The sequence below is a fragment of the Acomys russatus genome, chromosome 25, assembly GCF_903995435.1.
Source record: "Acomys russatus chromosome 25, mAcoRus1.1, whole genome shotgun sequence".
In the NCBI taxonomy this organism is placed as follows: Eukaryota; Metazoa; Chordata; class Mammalia; order Rodentia; family Muridae; genus Acomys; species Acomys russatus.
The window spans coordinates 12,547,768-12,567,098 of NC_067161.1; the positions used below are offsets into that span (position 1 = coordinate 12,547,768).

Below are 19,331 nucleotides of genomic sequence, written 5' to 3' on the forward strand. Positions count from 1 at the left end.
CCAGATACAGGACTGCTATGTGCAGAGGAACAGTAGTGACCCAAGAAACCCAAAGGAGAACACACTAGGGCTCACAGATGCAGCTGAATGCAGCCACCACATGCATTTCAAAGAGCAGGAATGGAGCTGACGTGAGCTTAGTTAGCACTGTGAGATTGTCACCATGTCTGTGGGAAGGTGAGCCTCTAGGGACATTCCCCACCGGGCACAGTCATGTAAACTTAATCTGGCAAAAATTATGTCTTTTGTTATATCCAGGTAGGACAGCAGAGCGGTGAGGGGAAGGGTGCAGGCTATGCTTCCTTTCCTGGCTTGTTTGTGGGGAGTCTTGCTGTCCTCTTATCTCTCTCTCTCTGTAGTATGCACAGGTCTGCATGTGCATGTGAAGGTCAGAGGTCAACCTTGGATGTCATTCCTCAGGGTACTATCCTCCTTGTTTGTTTGTTAACTTGTTTGTTTTAACCAGGGTGTCTTAGTTGGGTAGTTGTGGTTGTGGCACACACTTTTTTTTTTTTTTTGAGACAAGGTTTCTCTGTGTAGCCTTGGCCATCCTGGACTCACTTTGTAGACCAGTCTGGCCTCAAACTCACAGCGATCCGCCTGCCTCTGCCTCCCGAGTGCTGGGATTAAAGGCGTGCGCCACCACGCCCGGCCCTGGCACACACTTTTAATCGCAGCACTCAGGAGGCAATGGCACGTGGATCTCTAAGGGGTTGAGGTCAGCCTGGTCTACAGAGCAAGCTCCAGGACAGCCAGGGCTACACAGAGAAACCCTATCTTGAACACCTCCCCCAAAGCCCCACAAAACAACAACAGACCAGGGTGTCTGGATTTGTTGGAGCACGCTCATTTCTCTAGGCTGCCTAGTTCTAGCTCCCCAGCTGGGATTACAATCAGGTCTTATCAGACCGCCATTTCCCACGTGGGCGCTGGGGCCCTAACTCCATTCTTGACCTTGTAGAGCAAAGACTTTACTGTGCTATTTTCCAAGTCCTATGTTTATCTTTATTTGTTCTTATGTTTTTAGAGATGGGGTTTCTCTGTACAAAAGCCCTGGCTGTCCTGGAACACTCTCTGTAGACCAGGCTGGCCTTGGCCCACAGAGATCTGCCTACCTCCGCCTTCCAAGTGCTGAGATTAAAAGCGTGAGCCATCACCTCGTGGCATCTTTACATTTTAAATTTCCATGTATTTTTATTTTTCCTGTGGTCATGATTGTGCGTGCGTGCGTGCGTGTGTGTGTGTGTGTGTGTGTGTGTGTGTGTGTAGGGGTTGCCTGCATATGTGGAGGCAAGGGGACGACAACTTGGGTTCCCTCTGTCTACCATGTAAGTCCTAGGACTTCAGGCTTAGTGGCAAGGATGGTTACCTGTTGGATTACCTCGCCAGTGCCTGACTCCTACATTTATCTTTTACAGGGTCCCTGCTATTTCCTGGACCCCAAGGGTGTGATGTCCTTAACCCAGAAGAAATGAACTTGTGTACAGAGAAGTCAACTTCATGGACAGGGAGGTGAGAAGGCTCCACTCACTGGAGAGGCCAAACCCAATGGGATGGTACCCCAAAGCTCAAGCAATGTCATCCCAGCTCTCCTAGGCACTTTGTTTGCCCTGTTGACATCCAGAAACACACCCAAACCCATGGCTGGTTTCATGCATTTTAATGAGTCATAGCAGAGGGTGGTGGCCACACAGTGTAGCTACCTGGGTGGAAGGGACAGGAGGGGTCAGGCCCTCAGGAGGAACAATGTTTGGTCTCAGGATGAGGAGCAGGGGGACAGGGGAGGTGGTAGGACAAGAGAGCAGTGATGCCACCTGGGCAGGAAGCAGTGTGTTGACAACAGCAGTGATCTGGTTCTCCCCTGACGCAGAAGTGACTCAGGAATTCTTGGGGACATAACGGTGGATCCAATCCAAGTAAGAGGTGACTCGAGTGTAGATGCCAGGCCTGTCAGGCTGTGCACAGCCATCACCCCAGCTGACTACACCTGCCTGCAGCCAGGTATTTCTGACCCTACAGACCAGGGGTCCTCCGGAGTCGCCCTAGAGAGAAGAGGGATCAGTGCTCTTATAAAGTCTGGGTGGAGGTCAGAGGACAATGAAGTGACATGAGCTCACCTGGCAGGAATCACTTTGTTCATTCCCAGCACACAGCATGTCGTCATGGATGATGAGAACGTTGTCCCCTGTGCTGCGATGCTTGTGATATTTCAAGTCACAAAGGTGATTTTCCACAATGGGAACTTGCACCTCCTTCAAGGGATACGGTGGTGGTAGACTTACTGTGGGGGGAGGAAAGAGCATCCTGTGGGCAGGGCCTCAGGTGGCTGTCTGGGATGAGCTCACCTAAGCCCGCTGTCTGGGAATAATTCTGCTGACAAGTCCCTCCTGAGTGTGGCCCACTTCACCCAGCTCTGCCAACCTGCTTCTTCCTCCAGGCCAGACCTGGATGTCTGACCTTATCCAGAGAAGGAGGACAGTCCTGAGGGTCGTTAGCGAGCCATGTGGTCAGTGGAGGGCTGTGGCAAAGGCTATATAATCTGCCCTCAGCGTGGCTCGCTCTGCCCTACGCTGTGTAGAGGATTCTGCTGGATCCCTGGTCTTGAACACGGTTCCCCGGCCTCTGTGTTTAGGGAGACTGGATCCTGTCTTGAGGATCCATCCTGGGGGTCACAGCCAAGGCCTGTTCACGACCCCACCCCTAAAGCTCTGCTCTGAGTCATCAAAAGAAATTAAGCAAGACCACTAGGGAGAAGGGAAACTGGTGCTGGAAGCTCCGAAGGTTGCTTTCCAGCCCCACACAACAACTGTGGCCTGGGCCACAGCCCATGAAATGGTAGCCCCCATTGTTCTGTCCAGCTTCTCTCCTCAGGTGTGTGACACTGTTGGTAAGTTTGGCCTCTGTCTTCCTCAATCAAATCTGCAGACTCTGAGCTGACTGTAGCCTCTTCAGACATGGAGAGACAGAGTCTAGGTACCGTGTGACTGGTTCTAGCTTCCCTGGGGTATCCTTGCTGATGGAACTGACATCCCTGCTCTGATACCTTCTTGTTTTCTAGGTCTGCAGATTTCTAGCCTGCCCTTCCACGTCAACTTGGTGGAAGGGGCTGTGGTTTGTCTGGTCCCTCACCTGAAGATCCTTCAGCTCCCTACCACACATACCATTATTGCCGATGTCACCCCAGCCTGTCACCCAGCACGATGTCCCTGAGGGGAAGGTCTCTGAGGCAGGAGGCAGAGAGACAGGGCGGACGTAGCTGGTAATATTCACAGGGTTCTTGAGTTTTATCAAGGCGATGTCTGCCCCACCCTGGACGGTGTAGAACCCAGGGTGTGTGATGATCTGGCTCACAGGCAGCAGGTGGTCATGGTAATAGAGGTTCTGCTTGCGAAGCTGTACCCTGATATTGTTGGGATTCATAATAGTCCTAGAAAGAAGAGATACTTGTTTTAGAAACCTGTGTCACCTCAAGAAACCCGGAGATGGTATGTGAGGATGGCATCCTACCTCAGTCTCCTACCCATTGCTTATGCCACCCTGCCAAGCCCAGAGAGACTCACGGTCCCACACAGTGTCCTGCTGTGAGCACCCACTGGGGGTGGATGAGGGATCCTCCGCAGATATGAAACCAGTAGATATTATAGGCACGCAGGCTCACCTGCCAGGGCCACCTGTACCTAGGTGCCTCCTGTCCCCCTACAATGCCTCCGCGTGGTACAGCTGGACCTGGGGGTAGGACAGGGTCAATCTTAATACCATGGTGTGTGAGCTGTGAGTGTTAGGGAGGGCCCAGGGCAGAACTCACCAGGGGCTGCATGCACCAGGCTGGACAGGAGGGGCAGTGCCAGCATCAGCAGCTTCAGCATTTGGAAACAATGAGGAACAGTGTGAAGCCAGCTGGAGGTAAGGGCTGGGCTCCGGGTTAACAGATTGTGGGGTGCAGAACAGACCAGGAATCCCGGAGCAGGAAGGTAGGCTCATCCACGAGTTAGAGATGTCGAGTAGCTTGGCCAGCATATAGACGTCAGAGGCTCTAGGAGAGGAGACCACCCTGGCTGTCTTTGGTCCTCTTTACCCAGCCTCGAGTTCCCTCTCCATTTTATCCTTCCAGATCAGGGTGGGGTGTGAGGAGGGGCATCCACTCTCCAATCCAAGCCTGGAGGAAATGGGTGACTCATGCTCAGGGCTGAAGTGTCTGGGTCAAGTAGGGGCCCTGTTACCCACTGATCCATCAGACCAGATCTGCGGATAAGTCCTTTAGTGTGACCTCCGGGCCCTATCTGCACCGTTGTGCTGATAGGGAACTTCTGCTTAGCCAATGCAGGAGAAGCACATGGAAGGAGAGGGTTGCAGAGAGGCCACCAGCCTCCCCTCAGGCACTTGCCACTCCTGATGGCGGCTGACCACTCTCATACTTGTCTATCTATCCCACTCGGTGACTCTCCTAGGTCTCCTGATAACTAGTCCCTAGCCATCTCCTTCCTTACTTTGACCTCCTGGCCCTCCTGTCCTTTCCCTCCCTGGCACCTTCTACAACTCTTATTCCCTGCAGACTCTAAGCCCCGCCGTGTTGTGCCTTCTGGGCACCTCGGGAGCATATTCATCTGAACTCCTGGAGGCAGCGTGAGGTGGTCAGAGAGTGTCCTGTTTAGTGGCTCTGCTCCCCATTGGTTCTCACACATACTCTTTTAAAAAAATAATGCTTTTACTACTTCTTTGAGAATTTCATACAATGTGTTCTGGTCAAATTTACCTCCTTCCACAGCTCTTCCAATGTCCACTCTTTCAACCCTCACCAATCTGCCCATCCAAGTGAGAATTTTCTCCCCATCTCCTGTTTGTGTTGCCAAACTAACTACTCTTTGAAGTCAGGTCGGCCCTAGAGTGTGGTCAGCCTGGCAGGGGTTGCATCAAAAAAAGAAAGCTGACTCTCCCTCTTGCCTCCCATCAGCGGTCACAAGCCAATGTCTGTTGGTGTGGTTTTGTGCCCACCTCTACCCGCCGTCTCCATGCTAGGATTTTGTCTGGATGAGATTGTGTAGGTTTTGTGCACGCTGTCACAGTTGCTATAAATTCATGTGTGCGACCGCCTTGTGTCCAAAAACATTGCCACTTCTTCCTGAGACTCCTGGGGAAGAGTGCCATATGGACAACCCATTAATGTCTGACACTGCACAGTCTCTTATTCTCTCTACATGGACAGTTAAGGGTCTCTGTGTTATTTGCCATCTCCTGTAGAGAGAAGCTTCTCTGAGGAAGGACAAGAGATGCATTGAGCTATGAAGATACAATGAGCCACTACAAGTTGTTTTGATACTGTGTCCACCTAACCAAGAATAGGTTCTTCCTCAGGGTTTATGGCCTACACAGCCACAGCTTATTGGTCCCATTAACAGTCCCAGCTATGGGTTCTGTCTTATGGAGCAGGTGTTAGATCCAAACTGAAAGTGGTTGGCTACTTCTGTACCATTATTGGCACTGTTGCACCATGGGCATATCTTGCCAGGCCAGGCATTATTGTAGCTTACTGGTGAGAGTGATGGTTCCTTTTCTCTTCCAATATTGTGATTAGCATCTTTCAGCTCTATGAAAACCAGCCAGTAGGGATGAAGCCTCTCGGTCAGTACCAGCTTCATTTCTCTATGTCCTATGACTCAAGTATGTAGGTCTCACCAACAAGTTCTGGAGAGTAGCTGGGTGGTGGTGGCTTCTAATCCCTGCACTCAGGAGGCAGAGGCAGGTGGGTTTCTGTGAACTCAAGGTCAGCCTGGTCTTCAAAGCCAGTTCCAGGACAGCCAGGGCTACAGTGAGACTGGATGGAACCAGACACCACCATTCTGAGTGAGGTAATCCAGGCACAGAAAGGCAACCATTGCACGTTTTCTCTCATTTGTGCATGTTAGCTTTGACTCTCTAGATACATGTGTTACCCACAGTGGTGAGAAAGTTAGAGAGGAGCCATGGATGGGGTTGGTGCTTCCAGAAGAGAGAAGTCAGAGCATAGTGGTGTAAAGGATAAAGGAAGAACAGAACAGGGAGGGTTAAATTGAGCTGGGACAGTGAAGGGCAGAGTGGGAGAGGGGATATGGGAGGGTAACTACTACTAAAGGCCTTTTGAAAAAGCTACTCACACCCTCTACAGTCCAAGGCTGACAAGACAGGGCTCTCATGATCCTCCCACAGGGGCCAGAGGGGGAGCAATGGACGTACAGGGCTCGGGAGTCCTGCAGGCACACCGAGTCAGGGGCTCTGGACCCTGCTCCTATAAAGGATGCTCTGATGGGCTCAGGACCAGTCCGTGAGCTCAGGCAGCAGCAGTGAAGAAGACGTGGACAGGAACCAGGAGCTAGGGAGATTCTGTGGGACACACTCTCAAGGCGACTTCCGTAGTCCATGGCACCTCAGCCTAACTCTCAACATTTTTTACCTGGAAGATTTATTTAATTATAGGTGTGTGATTGTTTCCTGCATGTGTGTGTGGGTACCACACACATATCTGGTGTCCATGGAGGTTAGAGGAGGACATTCAATACCCTGGAACTGGAGTTACGGACGGCTGTGAGCCACTATGTAGGTGTTGGGAACTGAACTCCTGGTTTTCTAGAGGAGCCATCAAAGCTCTTAACCACTAAGCCGTCTTTCTGGCCTTTTAAAAGTCCATTTGGTGATAACATTTACATGACTAAAGTCTCTCATATGCAATCAGTAACAAAACAGACAATTGACAACATCAAATCCCCGCAATGCATTAAAGAAAATAAAGGATTTAGTTAATGAAAGTGCAAAAGAAATTCAGCAGTCACTTTGGGATTCTAATCACATGAGATCCTGCCATGGAGTAACCGTTGGTACTGAAATGTGATGTGTACTGGGATGTGGTGTTTGCCATGTGTGTTACCCTTGTTGCTGGGATGTGGTGTGTGCGGCATGTGCATTGTCTTTATACTTAGTGCTGGGATGCATTGTGTCATTACCCTCCATGCTGGGATGGCATGTGTGCTGTGTTGCTACCCTCGGTGCTGGCATACGGTACATACGGTATGTCGGTACCCTTGGTCCTGTGATATGGTGTGGTGTGTTGTTACCCTCGGTCATGATATGTGGTGTGTCAGTACCCTCAGTGCCAGGATGTAGTGTGTGCAGTGTGTTGGTACCCTCAGTGCTGGGATGCAGTATGTGTATTGTGGGCAGTGTGTTGTACCCTCGCAGCTGGGGTGTGGTATGAGCCGTGTGTCATTACCCTTGGTGGTAGGATTTGGTATGTCATGGCTTTGGAAGAAATACTGTTGGGGTGCAGTGACCCCCACAGCCTTACTGCAGACCGTAGTGCTCTGTAAGCGGAAGCGAATGAATGGGTGCATAGATGAATGAACAGCAGGGCAGGTTCCCCCAGAGCCAGGGAGAGTCTGGCTGGCATCCTCTAGGACCCAGAAGATAGATTCCGGCCGGTGTGTCTGTCCAGTTCTGGACAGATGGGCAGAGAGAGTTGAGGCTCTAGTCACTCATTCTAGGTCTGGACACTGAGATTCTGCCCTTACAGGCTCTCTAGGTCACTGGCTGAGGGAAGGACCTCACAGGAGAGGGACAGGGAACTGGTGGGGTCCTGTGAGGGCTCCAAGTAGTGCCTAGAGGGCATTAGCCTCTCAGGGGTGATGCTGCAGGGAACAGCATCATGTAGAGGGAGCCTGAGAAAGAAACTCTAAAATGCTATATAAGGCATTTTTGTTTTGTTTTGTGTTTTTTGCACATTAGGATGATTCTAGGAGGGAATAAGGGATCAGTGTGTGTGTTGGGGAGGATTAAGATTTGGGGCATTAAACCCAGTATGGTGGCCCACTCTTTTTTTTTTTCTGTTTTTGAGACAGGGTTTCTCTGTGTAGCTCTGGCTCCTGGAACTCACTCTGTAGACCAGGCTGGCCTGGAACACAGAGGCTCTCTGACTCTTCCACTCTACCACGAATGTCCCTCCCCACCCCGCCCCACCCTCAGCCCCTGCTATCCTTCCCTCCTCCCCAGCACTGGCCTACACACTTGGGATGCAGAGCTAGGCTGATCTCTACATGTTTGAAGTCGGCCTGGTCTACATAGCAAGTTCTAGGACAGTCAAAGCTACTTAGGTTATAGACAGCCTTAATCAGTGGGCCAAAGAAGAAATCATTAAGGGAAGGCAAAACGACACAGAGATGTGTGAAATGAAAACAACACATCCAACCTCATGGGTGCTGCCAAAGCCATGCTGAGAGGGGGACGAAGAGGTCTCTACAAGTTCACACAGAGGACCAGGAACTCAGACAGAGCCCCAGAGGCCAGAAGAGCAGATGAACTAACTCTGCACTGTGAAGGGCAAAACCATCATAGGGGAGACTGAAACCATAAAGCAAGGCAGGGGAGCAAGGCTGGGGAACCTTTTAACATGTCCCTGCACATGTGTCAGGATAGCAAGCTTGGGGGCTGGAAGGCCTGTGTAATGTGGCCACTACACGACATTACACCAGGATCTACAATGACAGGTCCAGATGTCCAGGTTGCTATAAGACAGGTCATTGGACCACTTCTATCCCCCTCACTCTGGCTGAAGTACCCAGCAACAGCAGAGGCAAAATGGGCTTTCTGAGGTGCTCTAAGTTTCTTCTTCGGTGTTCCCTTGTCTTCACACTCTCCAAGATAGCTGGTCAGAGTCAGATGCTGTTGTGGGGGCCCGCATTTGCCAGATGGCTCTTTGGGATTAGATGGCGGTTGTAGATTTGGGGACAACCCCACACAGGAGGATTATTTGCATCATCCCATCAGGCACCCCTGTTTTCAACGGGCTTCTATTGGAGACACTTGTCAACTTTGAGCATGTCAGGGCAGACTTGTCCCTGTAGGGCCACCCTTCCACTGCGATCCCCATAGTAGGATGGAGATGAGGAGACAGGGTCCATCCCCAGTGCTACAGGAAACCTGTGCTGAGGCAGGTAGGGAATTCCTTCTCCCAGAAGGCACCTAGAACTCAGTATAACCAATTCCCATGGGTGTTTGACCCCTTCCACTCCATGACATCAAATTTCTGGTCCCCAAGAAGCTGTGGCCGGGATTGGGGATTCTTGGGCTGCAAAGTGTCACGTCTCATGATCTGACTCGGGCAGAACCCACCGTCTCTGAGGCGGTCCTCCTAATGAGAGAGCATCCAAAGAGGGCAGAGCCTTGTGTGTCCTAGTGTGCAGCTCAGGCACCGGGCACAGGGTAGGACTACTATCTTCCTTTAATCATGTACTGGCCACACGTTAAACATGGGCTTGTGAGGAAAGGCTGGCAACGGTCAGGGGCTGGTGTTGAGTCCAAACACTGAATCTTTAGTTTGTTTGAGACATGATCCAATAGCCCAGTCTCAGCCAGGTGTGGTGGCACACGCTTTTAACCCCAGCACTCGGGAGGCAGGGGCAGGTGGATCACTGTGAGTTTGAGGCTACACAGAGAGACCCTGTCTTGAAAAACCAAAAACCAAACCAAACCAAAACAAAACAATAGCCCAGTCTCAGCATGGAACTCATCCTGGACCCTGAGCCTGAACTCATGACCATTCTGCCTTAGCCCTTGGAATGCTGAGTTCCAGGCATGTACCAACACGCTTCACTGAGGTGGCATCATCTTATATAGATAAGGCTGTTCTTCCTGCCTCATTTCCTATAACTTAATAGAAGCTTCTTGACCCAGTGAATCTGAGTAGGACCCTCTTACATTGCAGGGCCTTGATTTAGAACAGGAGTTCAGTTATCAGGTCTAACCAGTCTGAGGACATTAGAAAGGACCCGCCCTTTAAGTCTCCCATCTGTGGTAAAGACCACAGGACCCAGGTGGATGTGGTGGGTGTTATCTCAGTTAGATTCCTAGCCCGTTCCCTGTACCAGACACTCACATCATAAGCCACTGCACCCCAGCATCCTGAGTCCCGAGATTACAGGCATGTGGCACAGAGCGTGGGTACTGGGCTATTGGGGACATGCTGCAGCCTGGGACCAAGCCTCAAAATTCTCAGTCCTAGCACTTTCCCTTCTTGCTTCCCATGAGATTTGGAGATGTGTTCTGTCCTCCCTCCTTGGCCTCTATATGACTGAGTCTATGTTTCTACCAGTATAAACATTTTAGTTCATGATAATTTTGTGTGTGTGTGTGTTTATGTGTGTTTGTGTGTGTGTGTGTGTGTGTGTGTGTGTGTGTGTGTGTGTGTGTGTGTGTACACACTTGCATCAAACAAACGATAGATACAAGTTTTAGGACAATACTGAAACTGGAGACTGTCTCTTTAACAGGCTGAAATGAAAGATGTGAACAATCAGAGACACTCATGTGCGTAGATGGAAAGCTTGGCATTTTGAGGGCAGCAGTTCTGCCTCTACCACTCTACAACCACTGTCTTATGCCAGTGGCATTTTTCCTCTTTTCAGAAACGAGAAAGGGCAACCCTCAAATTCATAGGGAAGTGATCAACCCCACCTGTCGTGATATTTAAAATTCAGGAAAACGGTGAAAGACTCACGTTCCAGTTTTGTAACTTTTTACAGCGCTTTAGGAGCCCCCATTTGACATTGGCATGTAAACAGACAGCAATGGAACAGAACTGAGACGCAGGAGCAAGCCCATATACTGGAGTTTATTGACAAGGATGCCAAGAGCATTCACTGGGAGACAGAGTCCCGTCATCAAATGGTGCTGGGACAAGACCCCTCGTGCAAAGAGATGAAGCCTCATACCCACCTGGCACCATGCAGAAATTAGCAGAAGCCACATGTGAGCGTGTATGCCTCCTGTCCCTACCCTTAGAAAGCTATGGTAGAAAGATTCTGAAATAGAGGCCAGCTTGGGCTATAAGAACCTATCGAAAACACAAGAACCAAACCAAAACAAAAGAAAACAAAAACAAAACAAGCAAACAAACAAACAAAAAAACCGACCCAACCCTGCCAAAAACAACCAAATAACAAAAACAATACCCACCGCCACAAACACACAACCCAGAAACTCCCTAAGTCTGGGTAGTGGAGTAGGTGTCACTGATACCCAGCCTGGTTTCACAGGCTTGGAGGTGACAGAGAACTCACCCAGGTAGTGGCGGATCATCTCTGGTTTGGTCTCCACCTGGATGAAGGTCTTGCTGTTGTGCAGGCCCACCATGCTGCCTACCATCTCGGTCGGGATGATCATGTCCCTCAGGTGGGTCTTCACCACCTCCAGCTTCTCCATGGGTGGAGCCCTCTTCTTGGACTTTTTCAAGTGCTTGAGATATGAGTGCTGCTTCTGCAGCGGGCCATGGCGGGCACTGTACAAACGGCATCAGCTGCTCACAGGACAATAGGACACGCCCAGCAGTTGGTCCAGGTCCAGGCCATGGTAGATGAGCTTGCAGAAGGTCTATTTCTGTTCCACTTTCACCTTCTTGGCGGCTTCTCAGAGAAGGATGCGTTGGCTGTGTCTGTGCAGTTATCCTGAGCACTGGGGCAATGGGTTCTTTTTTTCCAGGTGGGGGGAAGGTGGGAGGTTAAAAGACAGGGTTTTTCTGTGTTGCCAGGGCTGTCCTAGACTCACTCTGTAGACCAGTCTGGCCTCAAACTCATAGCGAACCGCCTACCGTGCAAGGTGAAAAGCAAGACCCTGCGCCAGCTGCTTTCTGTGATAAAATACCCGATGGAAGGCAGTTAAGGGAAGGTTGATTTTGGGTCATGATCTGAGAAGGGACAGTTCAAGATGGTGGGAAAGCATTAGTCAGGCTGCACATGCCATCAGGAAGCTGAGAGAGACAGTGAAGGCTGATGCTCAGCAGGCTCTCACACTTCCTATTTTTTATTCAGCCCAGGATCCTTAGCCCTGGGATGGTGTTGTCCACGTTCAGGGTGGGTCTTTCTTCCCTCTCCAGTTAAACTTCTCCAGACACACACCCTCACATACTTGCCCACACACATATCTTTAGGAGAGGCAAAGTTCAATCACGTTAACTGTGATGATCAGCCGTTACAGACCTGCACCTGCCACCATAACGAAGCTGGCCTGGCAGTCAAGTTAATAACAAGTATTCAAACACAGCAACACAATGCTCACAGCAGAACTATTCATAATAGGCCCAGGCAGCAACTATTAAAAAACTGGCCACCAAAAAAAAAAATAAAAAGAAAAAAAAAAAAAAAAAAAAAAAAAAAAAACTGGCCACCACTGGAGGAATTAATGAACAAATTGAGGGCCACTCACACATTTTAAAGAGGCTGCTGGTCACAGAAGAAAGGAAAGACTGGCTCATTCAAGAATTTTGGGTACACCATGTTAAGCCAAAAAAAAAAAAAAAAAAAAAAAGAAAAGCCAAACACACTGGGCCATGCATTTGTTGTATGATTCCATTCACGGGAAATATTTAGGATCAGGAAGAAGCAGAGGCCGAGGGGCAGACAGAATGGGCGACTGTTTAAAGGTCTAGGTTCTCCTTTGTGTGCTGGCGTTGTTTTGTAGGCAGACAGAGGCAGTGGTCTCAGAACACTCTGAATGTGGCACATTCGAGACAGCCAGGGCTGCACAGTGAGACCTTGCTCAAGCCACTGGTCCCACCTCCCTGCCAAAGAGATGTGACTAGTTCTGCCACGTAGGGAGGTCTCAGTGTTCCCACACACCCAGCTTCAGCTGTTTGGTCCATCACAACTTGCTTCTGTCGGACTTTTTTTTAAAAATACACTTTGAAATTTAATACAGTCTGGCTGGGTGAGGGGCCCCCCAGGAAGTGCTTGCTGTGTAAGCATGAGGGCTTGAGTTTGACCCCCCCCCCACATTGCACACACACACAACGCTAAGTGTGGTGGTGCACTCCTGTAACCCAGGGCTGGGGTTCCATGCCTGGGACATGGTGGCCAGCTAGCCTGCTTGGGGAGTTCTGGTGCAGTGCGAGAGCTGGCCTCAAAGGAGAAAGGACGAAAGAGAGAAGTGCACAGTGCTTGAGGAATGGTGAAGACGTGTACATGTGCACTTGCACACACATAAGCCCCAACACACACAGTTTCATACAGTCAAAACCTTCCAGAAAAAGCCATGTTCCTGGTCCAAAGAATTTTCTTTCTGTACCATTAAAAGTCCTGGACTATGGGGGGATGGCTTTTGTTTTTGTTTTTTAAGTGGTGCTGCCGTACAGCCACCGAGTCAGGACACATCTAAAGATACTGTCACTGAGGGGTTCCCAAGGACTTTGGCATCCACCCACCACCTCAGTGGGAATGTGGAAGCGTAAGGCAACAGCCTAGAAGGTTGGGTGTACTTGATCCCTCCTCTGTCCTCGTCAGTCTGAAGTGGATACTTGGACTGTTCAGTTCCCTCCTCTGACCCCAACGTTTCTGAAGACTGCACGTTGAAGAATGCCATTCAGGCAGGACTGCCTGGTGTTTCTCACAATTAGACTGAAGTCAGACATCTGATGATAACACCACAGAGGTGACGCTGAGTCCTAGATGTGTCTTATCAATGCCTGCCGTTTCAGTTCTTGATGTCTGTTGTTTGATAAGAGGTCTTCAGCCTCCCCAGGAAAAATCCTCCCATCCCCTCTTAAATTACCACATACTTAGCCATGCTCTTCTGGCCGAGAGCGAATCTCTAGCTGATTTCTTAAGAGAATTTCAATCATTTATTCACTTATCTATAGCTACACTGACTTATGGTCTTCTATTTTAGTCAACGAATCTCCACGTGTTTCTTTTCCCCAGTTCCTATTTGCAATGCAGCATTCCGACTGGGACTCTGGGACCCCCTGCAAGCTGGCATCTGTTTTAGGCTCCATCTCTTTTACATTATCTAATTATGCAAAAATAATAATTTCAGGCTCATACTGCACTTCCTTTGTTCCAGAAACATCTCCATCAAGTCCAGCTCCTTCCACCGGCAAATGACATTTAGAAATGGTGATGGGTGCTATAATTAGCTCTTGGAAGGTCTACACTTCTGTTCCTTTTCAGGGGACAAAGATAGGGAGTACACACATGTGTGTGCACACACAACACACAGACGCATACATACATGTGCTTATGCAATGCACATGGGCACACATACTATCAAGTGAACATTTTCTCTGGGAAGATTTAAACAAATGCCAACTCCCTCCTTACAGGAGCACTAGTGACAAATCAAAGTGTGATTCAAAAGTCAAACTTAGGGAAACAATGGCTTTCTTGGACTTACTTACAGAACCAAGGGTAAGGGATTTTTTTTACAGGTGGGTGGGTAACCTCAAAGCAGTTGTGCCATCTAATGGTCTCAGCTCAACGTGGACAAAGATTCCCCCTCCCCCAGTTAACCATCCATACTCTACACACACCAGGACCTCCCAGCCCACGAGCCTAAGTGAGTTTAGAGCACAACTGTATACTAATATGGCCAGAAATCTAACGACTCTCCCTATCTCCTTGGCCTCCTCATCCTCCTCTTCTTTCTTCTTCTTCTTCTTCTTCTTCTTCTTCTTCTTCTTCTTCTTCTTCTTCTTCTTCTTCTTCTTCTTCTTCTTCTTCTTCTTCTTCTTTTAATGAGACAGGGTTTCTTTGTGTGGCCCTGGCTGTTCTGGAACTCACTCTGTAGTCCAGGCTGGCCCCAAACTCTGTCTGTCAGTGAAGGGATCAAAGATATGTCCCCCACCTCCTGGCCTATCCCTTTTTTCTGGGAAGGAAGCAACAGTCAACAGGCCTGATCTTGGGAGACTCTTTCAAGCAGTTACAACTGTTCTGATGATGATGGTGATTGTCACCTGGAGGCTAGCACTCCACAACACACATCCATGTGTGCATCCATGTTCACACACTCACACCTCATCCCTATGTTTCTACAGCTACAATAAAAATTGCAAGCTCTTGGTTACAATTTTCCCCCAGCGGGTCACCCAGGTTTACTTTCTTTCCATCTTGGGTTGCTGGTCTACATCGTATTCCTGCCCCTCCTCCAGACAAAGAAGAGGGTAAAGGTCACACACTAGGTGGGTTTAGGGCTCCAGCAGCCCTGATTGTGCCTCCAGTTCAGTCTCTGGGTAGCCCTGCCTTCTCTCTCCATAGGGGAAACTATGTCTCAGAGTGAAACTACCGGCCAAGGTCTCATGTAGAGAGGCTGCCCATCCTGGTTCACTCAGTTTATGCTTTCTTATGCCCAGGGGCTTCTGTTGCAACCCTGGGTTGTTCCCAGCACGGGCTGGGCTCAGTGTCAGCACATAAGAGGCAGGTGGCTTAGGGGAGTCCCTGTAAGCTGGCCCAGAGGGCTCTCCACAGCCTCCTCCTTGGTCTGGCATGCCCTCTGCTGGAGACACCTAGAACTGTGCCATGTGGAGCGAACTAAGCTTTGTAGGTGGTTGTAGCCTGGGAAAGCCTCAAGGTTCCGCAAATGCAGGGATGGCCAAATTTAGCAAGGCTGCACCGTGCAAAATCAGCTTACAGTCTTACTTCCCCAGCAACTGGAAAATAAACTTGGAAGTCAATACCATTTTCTAGCACTAACTGTAAAGATAAGTCTTGTGTTTGTGGTTTCTTTACACTATCAGTTGCTTTCAGTGACATTTTGAAAGTTCACATTTAAAGATATTTTCATCTCCAGAACTTTCTTGATCATATCCTCTCACCGTCTTCTTTCTGCGGCAGAACTTTCTCTGGTAGCAGAGACACTGGTGACGAGTTCTCTCAGAATCTGCCAAGTTGAGAAAGCCTTGCTTTTTTTTTTTTTTTTTAAATTTTACCTTGAGCCAGGATCTTGCTATGTAGTCCAGACCTCAACCCTCCCACTGGGATTACACACATGGGCCACCACGTTCACCTCCTTCTATTAGCTACTGATTTGCTTAATCTCAGACTTGAACCAATCAGAATTCCTTGGAGTGCCAGGATCCATAGCTCTTGATTCACTGATGCGTGCAGGCCTAACTCCCCCTGGGCCTTCCAGGGTTGGGACCTCCTGTATGTCTTTAGGACACCTCTCCCTGCCATCTTTGGATGCCTGTAGTTCTGTCTTGTCAGCTTCGTGTTTGAGAGTGTTGGGGGCATCTTGTTAGAGTGTGCATCTGCCCTGTGCTGCTCAAGGAGCCCAGATGAATATGCCTCCGGGGTGTGCAGAGAGCAGGGCTGGGCAGCCCTCAGAGAAACCCAGGAGGTGTCCGTGGGGAACAAGACTGGTGGTGGACAGGAATTCAAGGTGAGAAGAGGACTCTAAATCTCTGAGCTGCAGGCAGAGGAGCCAGGAGGTCGGGTGGGTGGGCAGGCAGGACTGTGGTGATCCCCAGCCCTGGAGGGGAGCAGAGGTGGCTTAAGGCAGGGTGTCTTCTGAGGGGAGGCTGGTAGCCTCTTCTCAGATATCCCTCCTCTGCACGTGTTGCCCATGGCTGATGAAATGCCGATTGAAAGGCTCAGCTTATCAGACTCCTGATAAACAGCCTTCCCCGTGGGTGATCTGGGCAGATAACAGCCCAGAAGTCACACTGCAGGATGTATCTGTAGGGCTGAGTCTCATGGGGGCACCAGGGCCCCTTATACTGTGACACTTGGTACTGTTTTATGCCAAAATAGGCTGATTCCTATCTTGACAAGGGGCCTCGTGTGATCTTCTCCCACAACTGTTCAGGGAAGCTGAGTCTGACCCTGAGGACTTAAGATGAACAACACTGTTGCCCATTGTACCTTCTTGCTCCTTTTGGGGTGGCTCACAGACACCATCTCCGGTCCTGTATCCATCTCGGGAAATGTGTTAGAGTACGTCAACATGCCATTCTAGGGTGACACTGAGCTAGGGGCCTTCTTGAGACCTCCTCTGCATCCCTGAGCATGGGACAGGAGCCCCCATCTCACCAGTTGGAAGGGGTGCCATCTCGGTGATGTAGGGCACTGAACTGAGAGGAACCTCAGTATGCAGTGGCCTGTCCATGGTGGGACCCCACATCCCCCCCCCACTCCCAGGAGGCCCCAAAACACAGAACAAACTTGGTGGATGCTGAGCAGAGACCAGTCAGATCTCAGAACTCTACCTTCCATTGCCTGAAACGTCGAGACTCCACGCAGTGTATGTGTGGCCAGTCCTCTGGCTGTGCACTCAGCCTTGTGACCTGTGTGCACCAGAAGAGCATCTGGGTGGTGGGGACATATGTAACACGGGGGCCTTTGATCTAAATCATCATTTCCTTCATGTCTGGATTGGAGGGTGGTATGCCCCTCCTCCCGTGCACTCTGGTCTGGAAAAATAAAAAGCAGAGGACAGCAGGCAGGGTAGAAAGGAGCAGAGACAGCCAAGGTAAAGTCCCTTCCCAGAGCCCCCCGGCATCTGTATGTCACCCTGAAGCAGGATAACCTACCTTGTAACCTTTGTGACCCGGTGCGCCAAGACCCCAGACTCCTGGGCTGAACTGACCCTCCATCTCGGGTTCTGGCTCCATTCCGGACTTGACAGTCTGCCAACCTCAGTCCAGCCCTGTCTCCCAGCTGGACTCAGGCTGCGCTCCTCCTCACTGCTTCCAGATGCTGAAGCGGCTGCTGCTGGCACTGTCCCTCCTGGCTAGCCTGTTGCAAGCGGCCCCTCGTAAGTCCTGTCTCTCACTGACCTTCACAGGCCACAGGCTATGGGGGAAGTTTGGAGAATCCAGTGTGGGAGGGGCAAGCCAGGGCACTGAGGGTTTGCTCCTTGTCCTCCTCCAGGCCCAGCTGAGCAGCAAGTGGGCATCGTGGGAGGCCGAGAGGCTTCCGAGAGTAAGTGGCCCTGGCAGGTGAGCCTGAGATTTAAAGCCAACTTCTGGATTCATATCTGCGGAGGCTCCCTCATCCACCCGCAGTGGGTGCTCACTGCGGCACACTGTGTGGGACCGTAAGTCTCCCTGAGTCTGGCATGGTGGGATGGGGCAGAGATTATTCTCACAGTCCCCAGTGTTCCTGAGGCTGGAGCCTTCCAAGCACGACTGTCCTCTTCCAGGCGCATCCATAGCCCAGAGCTCTTCCAGGTGCAGCTTCGTGAGCAGCATCTCTACTATGAGGACCAGCTGCTGCCTGTGAACAGGATCATCGTGAACCCCAACTATTACACGGTCGAGGGTGGGGCAGACATCGCCCTGCTGGAGCTTGGGGACCCTGTGAATGTGTCCAGCCATGTCCACCCCATAGCCCTGCCCCCTGCCTTGGAAACCTTCCCCTCAGGAACATCATGCTGGGTGACAGGCTGGGGCGACATTGATAATAATGGTATGTGGCAAGGATGCCCACCGGTTAGGCAGGGAGCCAGGTCTCGGCCAGCCCCAACATTGGAGGGTGGGCAGGGACTCCCAGGGCTGGCCAGGGCTGGTTACTGATGAGCTTTCCCAAAGGCTGTACTTCTCTCACCCCAGAGCCTCTCCCACCACCTTATGCCCTGAAGCAAGTGAAGGTCCCCATTGTGGAAAACAGGCTCTGCGACCGGAAGTACCACGCTGGCCTCTACACAGAAGATAATGTTCTCATTGTCCGTGATGACATGCTGTGTGCGGGAAATACTGAGAGAGACTCCTGCCAGGTGGGTCCTATGCCCTTCCCCCTCGCCACCACCACCCCCCCCGCACCCCACCATATCCAGTCTCCATATGGAGTGCTGAACCCTGTCTTCCTCAGGGCGACTCAGGGGGGCCGCTGGTCTGCAAAGTGAAGGGTACCTGGATGCAAGCAGGTGTGGTCAGCTGGGGTGAGGGCTGCGCAGAGGCCAACCACCCTGGCATCTACACTCGGGTGACCTACTACTTGGACTGGATCCACAGCTATGTCCCTGAGCACTCCTGAGCCGAGCTGCTTCCGGGGTTAAGGAAGAGCCAGGCCCCTGTTGCTTTTAACTCACTGCGTCCTGCCCAGGTGGAACTCTTGCCTTTTTTGTCCTTCTCCCTCCCCAGTCCCTCTGAGGCCCCACTTTGTTCTACCTGAGCCCCTGGCTATGCATGTCCCCTCTGCCTGCCGCCCCATGTAGCTGCACAGGGTACGTTCCCTCTTCTGTGGCTCATTAAAGTACATGAAAACAGCTATGGGGGGGGCTGTGGTTCTTCTCATTGTGGGTGGGGCATACTGGGGGGCAGATGGAGAACCTCAGCAAGCCGTGACGCCCTTGCTGCAGGGTCCTAGCCCACAAGGCTTGGCATACTATAGTGGTGTGGGGCCTCCCCACCAGTCCCTTGTCCCCAAGACTGAGCTCTTTCCACACAAGCTCACTTTCAAAATTATATTTTAAACACATGCTAAACATGTGCTTATTTAATACACGTGCATGCTGCAGTGCATGTGCAGAGGCCGGAGGACAGCTCTGTGGAGTCAGGTCTCGCCTTTCACCTTTATGTGGGCTCTGGGCATCCAACTGAAGTT

General features: G+C 50.7%; 2 protein-coding genes across 2 annotated transcripts; one reads left to right on the forward strand and one right to left on the reverse strand.

The window, feature by feature from the left end:
• Window positions 1-1,762: 1,762 nt before the first annotated feature.
• On the reverse strand, window positions 1,763-3,966 carry LOC127208627 (tryptase-like). The gene is made up of 5 exons (XM_051168118.1): window positions 3,806-3,966; window positions 3,561-3,726; window positions 3,162-3,427; window positions 2,118-2,281; window positions 1,763-2,042 (listed from the first exon to the last, which is right to left on the reverse strand). Exons 1-5 carry the CDS (start codon window positions 3,864-3,866, stop codon window positions 1,878-1,880), a joined length of 822 nt encoding a protein of 273 aa, XP_051024075.1. The 5' UTR covers window positions 3,867-3,966; the 3' UTR covers window positions 1,763-1,877.
• A 13,236-nt stretch (window positions 3,967-17,202) lies between these two features.
• LOC127208079 (tryptase beta-2-like) lies at window positions 17,203-18,931 on the forward strand. Its single transcript, XM_051167450.1, has 6 exons — window positions 17,203-17,256; window positions 17,481-17,541; window positions 17,658-17,823; window positions 17,929-18,194; window positions 18,338-18,501; window positions 18,597-18,931. The coding sequence occupies exons 2-6, from the start codon at window positions 17,481-17,483 to the stop codon at window positions 18,759-18,761; spliced, it is 822 nt and encodes a 273-aa protein (XP_051023407.1). The 5' UTR covers window positions 17,203-17,256; the 3' UTR covers window positions 18,762-18,931.
• The last annotated feature ends 400 nt before the right edge of the window (window positions 18,932-19,331 follow it).

Bases quoted from the DNA above. Each gene is read 5' to 3' on its own strand.
- LOC127208627 (XM_051168118.1), bottom strand. From the start codon at position 3,866: ATGCTGAAGCTGCTGATGCTGGCACTGCCCCTCCTGTCCAGCCTGGTG. The intron at 3,727-3,805 runs GTGAGTTCTGCC...TCCTACCCCCAG, and splicing joins CCTGGTGCATGCAGCCCCTG to GTCCAGCTGTACCACGCGGA. The intron at 2,043-2,117 runs GTGAGCTCATGT...TCTTCTCTCTAG, and splicing joins AACAAAGTGATTCCTGCCAG to GGCGACTCCGGAGGACCCCT.
- LOC127208079 (XM_051167450.1), top strand. From the start codon at position 17,481: ATGCTGAAGCGGCTGCTGCTGGCACTGTCCCTCCTGGCTAGCCTGTTG. The intron at 17,542-17,657 runs GTAAGTCCTGTC...GTCCTCCTCCAG, and splicing joins CCTGTTGCAAGCGGCCCCTC to GCCCAGCTGAGCAGCAAGTG. The intron at 17,824-17,928 runs GTAAGTCTCCCT...GTCCTCTTCCAG, and splicing joins GCGGCACACTGTGTGGGACC to GCGCATCCATAGCCCAGAGC.